Source organism: Peromyscus californicus, unplaced genomic scaffold, assembly GCF_007827085.1.
Source record: "Peromyscus californicus insignis strain IS unplaced genomic scaffold, ASM782708v3 Scaffold_8__1_contigs__length_139910024, whole genome shotgun sequence".
Lineage (NCBI taxonomy): Eukaryota > Metazoa > Chordata > Mammalia > Rodentia > Cricetidae > Peromyscus > Peromyscus californicus.
In genome coordinates, this window is record NW_026294606.1 from 1868571 (window position 1) to 1880909 (window position 12339).

At 41.6% G+C, this 12339-nt stretch overlaps 1 protein-coding gene across 6 annotated transcripts in view; it reads left to right on the forward strand.

Annotated features, from left to right (window-relative positions):
- The window catches only part of Fancc (FA complementation group C), a 157504-nt gene that overhangs the window by 105196 nt on the left and 39969 nt on the right, over positions 1-12339 (forward strand). For all 6 annotated transcript variants that reach the window (XM_052729084.1, XM_052729085.1, XM_052729082.1 and 3 more), the window contains one exon: positions 8842-9006. In XM_052729084.1, the coding sequence (XP_052585044.1) occupies positions 8842-9006 (165 nt within the window). The remainder of the gene's footprint in view (positions 1-8841; positions 9007-12339) is intronic.

The following is a 12339-nucleotide window of genomic DNA, read 5'->3' on the forward strand; positions in this document are numbered from 1 at the left end:
AACCAACCGTCAAAGACAAATACTGCCTTCCATTCACTTGTAATATCTAAACTAGTCAGTCTCTTAGGAAGTAGAAGGGTGTTTGCCATGGTTTGGGAGAAAGGGAGCAGGAGTTTTTGGGTGGTATAGAACTTCAGTTTTGTAAGATGTGGAAGTTGTGGAGACCTTTTGCTGAGATGATGGTTTGAAAGGTTGACATAACATGGTTTTTGCTATCATCTGAAGACAACTCTTTAAGCATCTTTGTTTTCAGAAAAATACAAGTTATTTCCTCAGTGAGGCATCCATCTGATGGCGCAGAGCAGCCTGCATTGCTGGTAGGTAAATAAATGGACATGAACTTTAGAGAACAGTTTGTGTTTCTTGAAAGTTTGGGTTCCCTATTGACCTCTCTGCCAGTGCTGTTTGCTTGGCTTGCATCTAGTAATTGTGTGGGAGATATGGGTTAAGGTATTGGTTCCAGCTGTCAGGAAAGTGTGCTGTGGACTTCATACAATTACAAATTTCCTGGGTGTTGGCAGTCCCATGGTATTTGCTGTCCCATGGTATTCCCTGTTGGGAATGGCATTTCTGTTTGCACTTTCTTCGAAACAGTGGATAAGAAAGAAGCATCTATGGAAGCCCCACCCACAGGCCGCTGTGCTGTGATGACCTAGCAGCTTGTCTTAGCTTCAGATATCCACCTGCACCTGAATTTAGCCCCTGGCTAACTCTTACTTTTTATGGTACCTCTTGGTAAGGTTTGGGGGCTGTGGTATTTCCCTTCAAAAGTTCCCATTTACCTGTCAGTTCAGGCTTTTCTCACAATGTATGGATCACTGAAAGCCTTCATTTTGCAGTATTAAGTATAATTTTTTTCTCATTTCTAGGAGTTATGAGTACAGCAAAGTGATTGCATGGCCATCCCTATTCATTCTCTTTTCTATTTTCATCTCAGTTTCTCTGACTAAGAAGGAAGTTAGCATTCTCCTCAATGGTCTTGCAATGTAGTCACCCAGCTCTCTATAATTCCTGTGTCAGAACTAATCTTTGGTGTGGTGTGGGAGCCCGTTCTCGGGTTCCTCGTGGCTTTACCCAGCAGGTCCGCATAGAGGATGATTAGGACCACGGGCCTGAGTGCAGGTGTCTGAGATGGTCTGCACTTGGCTGTGCTGGGGGAGGAGGTCTTTTGCTCCACCCCTTGGCGTCTCTATAAAAACCCTGGGGCAGAGACAGTCGGGGCCCGTTGGAATAGGTTCCAGGCCCTCTCGAGGCTATCCTTTATTTTCTATCTGTTTATCTCCGCGATATTCTCCGCAATAAATCCTTCTATCTAATATTTCCTGCTGTTCGCACTCAAGAAAACTCTGGGGAACTGTGGGGGTGGTTGGGTAAACGCCCCACAGTGTGGTCCATCCAGGTGAGGTAAAGGGACCTATGCTTTTGACATCTTGGTATATTCTGGCTAGAGGAAAGCTGTTGGGCACTCTGGAGCCTTCAGAGCTAGGTATCTGTGGTGGTGTGAATCAGAAAGGCCCCCATAGGCTCGTATATTTGAAAGCTTAGTCATCAGGGAGTAGCACTACTTGGCAGGGATTGGTGGAGTTCGCATGGCCTTGTTGGAGGAAGTGTGTCACTGAGGGGTAGACTTTCAAGCCTAAGCCAGGCCCAGGGTCTTCTCTCTTCTTGCCGCCTTTGGATTCAGATGTACAACTCTCAGCTACTTCTTCAATATCATGTCTGCCTGAGTTCTGCCATGCTTCCCACCATGCGGATAATGGACTAAACCTCTGAAACTGTAAGCAAACCCCAGTTTAATGCTTTCTTTTATAAGATTTGCCTTGGTCATGCTGTCTTTTCACAGAAATAGAACAGTGTCAGAAGTTAGTACCAGGGAGTGGGGGTTTGCTGTGACAGGCCTGACCATGCTTGTTGACAGAATGTGGACTTTGGGACTGTGAATTAGGAAAGCAGTTGAACTTTGTAAGTGGGACTTAGTGGGCCGCCAGTGAGAGCACGGAAGAGAGCAGTGCTGAGAGCAGCGTAGGCTGTGACGACCTGGCTCAAGAGGTTTCACAGGAGAAGAGTGGAGGGATGGGACCTAGAGACCATCCTTGTGAGATTTTGGAAAATAATGTGGCTGCTTTCTGTCATTGTCCAAAAAATCTGCCTGAGAATAACTAGAAGAGTTTTGGATTAATAGCAATGCCAGAGGAGATTTCAAAACAACCTGGTATTGACTGTGCCATGTGGTTATTAGTGGTCAGTCTTATGCAGATCTATAATGAAAAGGAGCAAGCCAGTGAACGGTACCCCTCCATGGCCTCTGTACCAGTTCCTGCCTCCAGGTTCTTGCCATGTTTGAGTTCCTGTCCTGACTTCCTTTGATGATGAACAGTGATTTGGAAGTGTAAGCCAAAAAATCCCTTTCCTCTCCAAGTTGCTTTGGTCATGGTGTTTCATATAGCAATAGAAACCCTAAGACAGCATTAATTCCTAATGACAGTCTAAAGACTTTAGGGTGACATACTAAATTCTACTTACATATATTGTTTTGTTGATGAAGTTCTGTAGTGCTGTGTCGTCTGTGTTTTTATAGTCAGGATAGTTTTTAGTGATCTAATAGGTGTGCAACAGACTCTTCTCCTATGTACTCACCCTCCCTGCAGTTCCTTCTTGTTCCACACCTCGTTCCCAGATGGCAGTTCCCCCAGCAGCAGCCTCTTCCACAGTGCTCCACTTAGTCTTTTTCCAACTCAACATTATGGGGATTTATGTTCTAAATTAATATTTTTTAGTTAATCTTCTGAGATGTTAAAAAGAGGTATTCATTCCCAGTTGCAAATGTCCTGAAATCTCAGAGTCTTTGAGCTTACATAGAAAGATAAGAGAGGGAAGAGCTGTGCTTATGTGATTCTGGATTATAGGTGGAATTTTTTGTCGGGACTGCAATCAGCTTTGTTCTGCCAGCCACTTCCCAAATAACAACTCAGAGACTTATTAATTATAAGTAGCTCAGACTTATTACTAACTAGCTCTTACAACTTAAATTAACCCATATTTCTTATCAACCCTCTACCACGTGGCGGTACCTTTATTAGCATGGCATGTTCATCTCCTGCTCCCTCTGCATCTGGCTGGTGACTCCTCTGACTTTGCCCTCCTTCTCAGTGTCCTTAGTTTGGTTGTCCCGCCTATACTTCCTGCCTGGCTACCTCCAATCAGCTCCTTTATTAAACCAATCAGAAGGCACCTTAGTAAAGACACATCTTCACAATATACAAAAAGATTATAACATTTCCCCCTTTTTGTCTAATTAAAAAAGGTTTTAACTTTAATAGTAAAACTATATGTAACAAAAGAAGTTATCAAGTAAGAATTATAGTTACAATATCCAGTCAATTTATATTTGGCAAAATTAGAAAAAAATATTCTATTATCTATTTTTGTGATTCTAAAGTTTTATACCTAATTTACTTTTTATCATAACTAAAGAAAACTGTAAGTTTAATTATTTAGTCTTTAACTCCATCAAAGACCCCAGAAGGTGAAATGTTATTTAATTACAGGGACATCTGGCTACCTGGACAGTCACCCTAGGTTCTTCTGTAATGTTGGGGCATCCAGCTTTGGCCTACAGGCCTTGTACATCTGACAGACATTTCTGAAAAGCAGGGAATTTTGAAGGACTGTCCTACCTTGTCTTGGCAAAGTTAGATGGTTGTCTTTTTTGTGTCTTGCTGGTCTGGTTTGAACAGTAACTGTCAGCAACTGAGGCAAGGGCAGTTTCTTTACCCACATGGCTAGCTTTTGCCATAAAGAAAAGAAACTCCATATGGAGTTTCTTCAGTGCCCATCATCTTATTTGAAATAAATGGATGATATCAGGAGCAGACATGTCTCACTGTCATGCAAAGCCTTAGGTTATTAAACATATTAAATGCCATATTCTGTTGGTCTTTGAAGTGTTTGAAGACCATCTATCTATCTATCTATCTATCTATCTAAATATATCTGTGTATGACCTTGAAAACATACTTAACATGAATATGTTTGACTATTATAGATGACTATTAATCTGTATTTCTTAATTATACATTACATTTTAAAATTAGTTGCATAAGCACAATACCCCAAACAAGAGTAGAAACATACATATAGTAAAAACTTTTAAATTTGTATCAATAAACCAAAACCTATACCACTGTAAAGTATTTTGAGATTAATATTTGTTTTTGGATTAAGGTAGATTCAATAATCTACCCTTTTATCCTATCATTTCTTTATCCCCCTTTTTTTCTTTTTACAACAAGATCCCTGAATCTAATCTCCCTTGTTTAGCTTTTTTTCTGATCATTACCAATAACAAATTGTAACCCCCCTTAAATGATAGCAAACATCCATAACCAATATTTTGGGAATGTGGGCATTGTTCTCTAGACTACTTCCTGTTGTCTGGGGATGCTGGTATCTTTGGGGGAACTTTGAGAAAATTGAGATAATAATGAAGTCTTGGCTGTAGTAGTCTGTGAGGTTGGATCATCTCAGTCAGCAGCCTTGAAGCTGTTTTGGATGCAAAATTTTGAGGAGACTGTTAGAGAGGCATTTTGAAATGCTGGATCACCTGGGCCATCAATTTTCATTGGTGTTTGGTCCCCTTGTTCTGAAAATACATAAACTTTTAAAGGTAACATATATATCCGTATTAGTACAAGTATAAACTGTGTGTTGTACACAAGTTAGCCAAAGATGATTTTTTTGTTTTATGTTTGAGCAGGTAAAATATATGTTACATGTTTGTAGTTTTTTGGGTGGGTTTTTTTTTTTTTTAGGTTTATTTCTTTATGTCTGTAGTCAGGATTTTTCAGGGGGTCTTTCTTGATCAAACCTGATCCATATCAATCTGGAATGAATCCAGAGCTTCTCATTTCCTGTGGAAATAAAAGCATAACCTTTCCTCCAATGCGACATACCTTTTGACTTAAATTTTGAAGTCAAGATATTTTTTTAAAATATAGATTGGTTTAATCTAGCAGCTTCAATCCAGTGTCTCTTAGCAGCCCAAAAATTTAAAGACAGCACAATAACATAGGATCCAGGCTCTTGTGTATTTCCCATCTTTACATGGCTTTTCTCTTTTTGGTTTTTCGAGACAGGGTTTCTCTGTGTAGTTTTGGTGCCTGTCCTGGATCTCGCTCTGTAGACCAGGTTGGCCTCGAACTCACAGCGATCTGCCTGGGTTTGCCTCCCGAGTGCTGGGATTAAAGGCGTGTGCCACCACCGCCCAGTGACTTTTTTCTTTTATATTACTTCCTTTTTAAGGACTTTATTATTTTAAAACTATATATTTCTTTTTTATGACTGTCTATACCTATTTTCTCTCCCAAGACTATATATATTCATAAATATACATTTAATATATTCAAATATGCACTTTTAGAGTTTTTTTCCCATCTGGATCTGTCTTTACTGAGCATCTGTATTGTTTTTTGATTGCATGAAACAAATCGTAAATTGCTGTCAGCCACTGAAGGTGTAGCCTAACTTACTGCATGGCAGTAGTGGCTGGTGTCTGGCAGCTGGCCCTTCCCCCAGGCAGCTGCTGGGAGACACATCTTGGTACTGCAGCTGGCATGAGAGACATGAGACTAGGAAGCTGTGTTTGACTCTGTTTCTGTGCATTTAGAACTATTTTTAAAGCTTTCTCAGGCTTTATGTGGATTTATGGGCACCATTTGTAGGTGGAGTTTTTCGTCGGGACCACCATCAGCTCTGTTCTGCCAGCTGCTTCCTAAATAACCACTCAGAGACTATTAATTGTAAATGCTTGTCCAATAGCTCAGGCTTATTACTAACTAACTCTTACAACTTAAATTATCACATTTCTATTAATCTATGTGCTGCCATGTGGCTCCTGGCTTTACCTGTCCTCCAGCATGTCTTGCTCCCTCTGTGTCTCCTGGTGACTCCTCCCTTCTTCCCATTGTTCTTAGTCTGGTTTTCCTGCCTAACTTCATCCTGTCGAGCTATTGGCCAGTAGGCTTCTTCACTAAACCTATCACATCGTAATTTACATAGTGTACAGAAGAATTATTCCACAACACTGGATATTTTCCTTTAGCTATTTAGCGTAGAGCCCTAGCATCATTTGTTACATAGAGTCCAATGGATGTTTGTGAACTTGAATCCTGAGCAGTATAAGAAAGGAACAGTTGTGCTTGTGTGGTGCTGGAAATTTATATATTTTATAGAGAGCTCTCGTGTCATCTGTTTCATAGAGTCACACGGATGTTTGTGAAATTGAATGAGGAGTGTTCTTGGCCATCCAGAGTCAGTGACTGTTATGAAATCCTCTTCTCTAAAAGACCTGCAGGTGTGAATTTTCTCGTTTTCTGAAAGGAGAGAAGGACTAAGTAGGTAGGAAAGACTGCCAGCACTGACCAAGCACTGAACCTCAATGGCTGCAGTTTGTATCTCCTAGCAAGATTGGAAAAGGTCCATGATCAATTTCCTTAACAATTTTAAAGTCATCGGGTAGTGGTGGCACACACTTTTTTTTTTTTTTTTTTTTTTTTTTTTTTGGTTTTTTCGAGACAGGGTTTCTCTGTGTAGCTTTGCGCCTTTTCCTGGAACTCACTTGGTAGCCCAGGCTGGCCTCGAACTCACAGAGATCCGCCTGGCTCTGCCTCCCGAGTGCTGGGATTAAAGGCGTGCGCCACCACCGCCCGGCGGTGGCACACACTTTTAAATACCAGTACTCTGGGGATAGAGATAGGAAGATCTCTGAGTTTGAGGCTAGCCTGGTCTACAGAGCAAGTTCCAGGACAGCCAGGGATACACAGAGAAACCCTGTCTCAAAAAACAAACAAACAATTTAAAGACTCCTATAAAATTAGGTAGTACTTATATTTACCAAAATGCAGACAGGTCAATAGATAGCCTTCTGAAGGTACTCATGGCATTTGTGGATCCAGCCTGAGACTTGCCAGAACCTGGAGATCATGTTCAAGGGAGAGCTAAGTAGTGCTTTCCAGACTGCATCACACTAAGTGTTGTGCTTGACTCATTGCCAGAGTATATTCCAAATTACTTCTGCACAAGAACTGAACTGCAGAGGGCTTGATGCTAAGTACACACCGCTAGAAACATCTTTCCTGTGTGGTTGTCTGTAGCTTCCCAGCTGTCTGCACAAACCATAGTACTATACAGTAAGACAGCTGCTTGGAAAGTCCAGAGTGCCATACCTTCTAGCTGTTTGTAGTAAAGACCTGGGTAGAATTTAAACACCTGTCATTGAATTGTTAATGACTATTTATCAGCCTCTCAAAGCCCTGGAGCTTTTCTGACCATCTCTGCATCTGAACTCATGGCATCAATCTATGTTTTATGAAGATTTTGAAACTTGTGAAATGAACTTTAAATGGTCAAGTGATTAAAAAGTCAACAATGAATGGAGTCCCTTAGTGGAAGCAAAGAGAATAGTACATCTTGATCATTTGGGATTGTGTTTGGGGCCTTCAGCTGCTTTAACTTTGGAAGTCATACAGTGAAAGGAATAATAACAGGTGTGTTTTCAAGTGGATGCAATTTTATAGATTCAGGTATGAACTAGAAAATTTGTAGACCACTGATCTGTTTCTGATTCCAAGGTTATGATTTGTACAGCTAAAAACTTGGCAGATAACTTTAGATATAAAAGATAGTGTTATTTTAGTTATTAGTGGTAGCATGGCTATGATGGCCCTGTCAGGTTTGGCAGCTGTCTTTGAAGTGGTATCATGGCACCCTTTTGCCTCAGGACAGAGATGCTTGGTTGCCATTAAAATTCATATGGCAACACACCTTAAGAATTCCCAGTTTGGGGCTGAGGAAACAGTTTAGTTGGCAAAGTGCTTGCTGTGCAGATAGAAGGACCTGAGTGATCCCCAGGATCCATGTAAAAACCTGGGCATGGTGGTACATATTTGTGATCCTAGCCCTGGGGAGATGGAGACAGGTGGGTCCCTGAGGCTCACTGGCTGGCCAGCCTAGTCTATTCATTGAGTCCAGGGCCCAGTGAGAAACCCTGTCTTAAAAAACAAGGTAGACACCTGCACACACACCCCACATGGCTTTTGACTCTTGTCCAAGGTTTTAAGGGGCTAAGTTATTTTTTTATTTTTAATGGACAGGAACAGAATTTCATGGTTTTTAGCTATTAAACAAGACTTTTTAAAAGCTCATAAAAAGACTCAAAGAGTGTGTGAGGCATCAACTTACTTTTTAAAGTCAATCTTCTGATAACAGTAAATGAACTCCATTTAGAAAGAACTCCATAGAAAGGTTGAATTTCCTTTGAAAACTGTATACTGGCTCAACACACTCTGCAAAAGTTCCCTGGGAAAATTGTATCTTATTCAATTATAAAATTCTTTGAGGGGGAAAAAAGAAAAACTATGCTAAGCAGAATTCATTGGAGCAAATGAGGAAGGCTTGAGATGGGTCAGGGTTCCTGGGATGTCAGGCTAGTGTGTGTATCCTATGGACTTTGTGGATTTAGTTGGGAGTTATCCCATTTCTGTCCTGCACAGGTAAGCAGCTAGGGAGTTGACAGTATTGACTGTGGAAGGGCATGGGGAGTTGTTTGGGCCCTGGTTAATCAGATATGTCTGCAGATAACAGTAGAGATAAAGTACTCCTGTGAGTGCAGGAGACATGGGAATGTCAGTGACTAAAGAAGACCTGGCACACGGTGCTAGAGAAGATCTTTATTGGGCCAGCATGGAGGCCTGTCACTGTCTTTTTCAGCAGGAAGACTTTAGGTGTTCAGTTACATGTGACTTTCTGATCTGGACTGCCACTTCTTAACTTTTTCTCCAATAGGATGACTCCTGAGCGCATGATGTCCCTATCACAAGTTTGTGTCCCTCTTGTTACTCTGCCTGATTTTGAACCCCTTGTGGAGGCTCTACTCACCTACCATGGACATGAATCTCAGGAAGTCCTCTCACCTGAGTTCTTCGAAGCTGTAAATGAGGCCTTCTTGTCGTGAGTCCATTGATCTTATCACTCAATTTGTTTTTCCTAGTTGCAGAATGTTGTAGTGTGGAAAAATCAGATGACAATGTATTTAATGTTCTCCCTTTAATTTTTTATTACATTTATTTATTTACTATTAGCATGTGTAGTGGTTTGAGAACAGCTTACAGGAGTTGGTTTTCTCATTACTCCATCTGGGTACCAGTGATTGCACTCAGGTCATCAGGCTTGGCAGCAAGCACCTTTCTGCTTGCCACCCCTCACCCCAGCCATCTTAGTTCCCTTTAATGCTCTTAAAAGTTACTGAAGATCCCAAAGAGCCTTATATGGGTTGTACTTTCCAATATTTGTCATATATGAAACCACACCCAGAAATGTAGGAAATGCTTATTAAGCTGGGACGGAATACTTGCCCATCACGAGGCATAGGTTTGATCCTCAGTCCTTCAAAGGGAGAGAAAGGAGGGAAGAGGAAAGGAGAATATGACTTTAAAAGAAAATTGCTTCATTTGAAAACAGTAATAAAGGGCTGTAGAGATGGCCTAGTAGATAGGAACACTTGCTGAGCAAGCATGTCTTCAAATCCTTATCAACCACATAAAAGCTGTACATGGAAGCCGGGCGGTGGTGGCGCACGCCTTTAATCCCAGCACTCGGGAGGCAGAGCCAGGCGGATCTCTGTGAGTTCGAGGCCAGCCTGGTCTCCAAAGCGAGTTCCAGGAAAGGCGCAAAGCTACACAGAGAAACCCTGTCTCGAAAAACCAAAAAAAAAAAAAAAAAAAGCTGTACATGGTTATACATACCTGTAACCCAAGCATCGGGGTGTGGAACGAAATAGGTGGATCCCTGGGGCTTGTTGGTCAACCACTTTCAAAAGCGAAGATCCAGGTTCAATTAGAGACCCTCTCTCAGGGGAATAAGATGGAGAGTGATAGAACAGGTTATCTATTGTCCTTCTCTGGCCTCTGCACATGTGCATAGAGGTGCACACATCATCGTTACCATAATACATAATAATAATAGATAATAATAACAATAGTAACAACAAATAGTGATCTTTTATAAGACAGAGATAATCTGTTTGACAGGTAGAACTGTTTTTATGTCTTAAGAGTCTCTTTGCCTGGCATGGAAAGACACGTTCAGTTTGTGGGATACACTGCTTTGGTGGAAATGCCTATCCTCACACAGATGCGTAATTAGAAAGTCAGTGCTATTATAATAGCCATTGGAGATAAGAGTGATAAGTTTGCTTTGACCTAAATTTGAAATGGTCATGCTTTTAATAGTTGCAGTGTGGGATCTGAGGTTAATGAGATTTTTATACTCTGTTACATTAAAATTTATCGACCTGGCCTGGGGTGGTGGCTCACTTGGCAAAGTACTTGCCATGCAAGCATGAGTGCTTGAGTCCAGACCCCAGCACCTATGTAGGAAAAGCCCATTGTGGTGGTTTGTACCTGTAATCCTAGTGAAAGGCAAGCAGAGGCAGGAGGATCCCTGGGACAGCCTAACCAGATCAGAGGCTCCAGGCCAAGTTAGAGATTTGTCTCAAAAAATAAACTGGAGAGTGATTACAGAAGACATCTAGTGTCTGGCCTCTAGATGTGCACATGCACCATGTACATGAATGTACACGCATGCCTGTTTTGTAGTTCAGGTCTTGTACCTCTGTATGGTTTTGTAGCATGATGTGTGGCTCATTCGGAAAACCTCCCTCCTTATCTTATGCACATTTTGTCAATGTTGGCATATTCCATATATGGTGAAAACTTAACAGCTGCTGTTGTCACTGTCATCCATGCTGACATGTCACAAAATGTTAAAAAGCTACCACAGATCTTCCAAGGCTCTAATTTCCCCTTAAAACCTTAAATTTGGGCTGCCAAATAACTCACAGGGTGAAAGCCGGGCAGCCTGAGTGGGTATGTGGAATCCATAGTTGGAGGATAGAACTAGCTTCCAAAAAATTGTCTTCTTACTTTCACATAGATGCCATGGCTTGTGTGCACTGTTACTACACATGTACATAGAGGTAATAACAAAGTAATTTATCTTCAAATAAAGAATATGCCCTGGGATCCTCCTGTCTCTGCCTACTTTGCAGAGGGATTACAGGTACATGCCACTACAAAGGGCTTAAAATCAATAAAATAAAAACACTTCCTGCCTATCATGGACCACAAATTCTATCCTTTTTTTTTTTTTCCCCTTAAAGGTGACCTGGTCACTTTGTTAGTTGTTAAGAAAGTATGTGCCATATAATTACATAAATAAACATTATTGATGGATTGTCATTCTTTGAAGTCACTGTCTATGGAATGAAAGTATCACTTGAAGCGAGAGCTCAGACTTGCACAGGAATGCCTCTCTGCAGACAGAACAGGCTGGGCATGGGGCAGTGTGTCTCAAATGTTCTCCTTTGCCATGAAGAATTTCTGAAACTCTTCCTAAGAGTGACAGTTAACAAAGTCTGTATTTTTTTTTTTTTTTTTTTTTTTTTGGTTTTTCGAGACAGGGTTTCTCTGTGTAGCTTTGCGCCTCTCCTGGGACTCACTTGGTAGCCCAGGCTGGCCTCGAACTCACGGAGATCCGCCTGGCTCTGCCTCCCGAGTGCTGGGATTAAAGGCGTGCGCCACCACCGCCCGGCCAAGTCTGTATTTTATATCGCCCCATCAAAAGCTCTTGTTGAGTATGTTAGCTTTCCCTGTGAAGGTGCAGGCAGGGGTGAGGGTGCAGTGAGTGTCTCTAACCACCCAGGGACAGTTTGCCTGCTCTTGCCTGTGCACTGCTAGTGCAGTGGTTCAGGAGAATCCATGGGACTCTAGATGGTTACTCAGCACTTTAAATGTCTATGGCTGTTTCACAGACAAAGTCTTTAGTGCTTGGCTGATATTGCCAGTAGATGGACCATGGTACAGCAATTTTAGCCAGGTCTGGAGGGAGACACTAATGAAGTGTAGCATCTTTCTATAAATCATTGGATTCATTTTATTACACTTCTCAATGACCATTGGAAGTCACTGGAGGTCTCCCTGATGCCACAGTGAACTTGCACTGCACTAGCATGTCAGCATGGTGCCACAGAAGACACAGGACAGCAAATGCCAGCTGCTGTAAAGCCCAGAGAAGACAGCTTTCCTCAGTCCTGCTCTCATTTGTGTGTACACATGCTCTGGAGTAGATGCCTGTGCCTCCTGAGTCAGTGCTCTGATCTGTTGGCTCATCTTCTCCTGACAAAACAGCTATGGGATGGGAGTGGAAATCTTCTAACCCCCCTTTGAAAGTCAGCCATCCATTCTTAAATTCAAGAAAGTAGACTATACATTTCATTTTGTATGA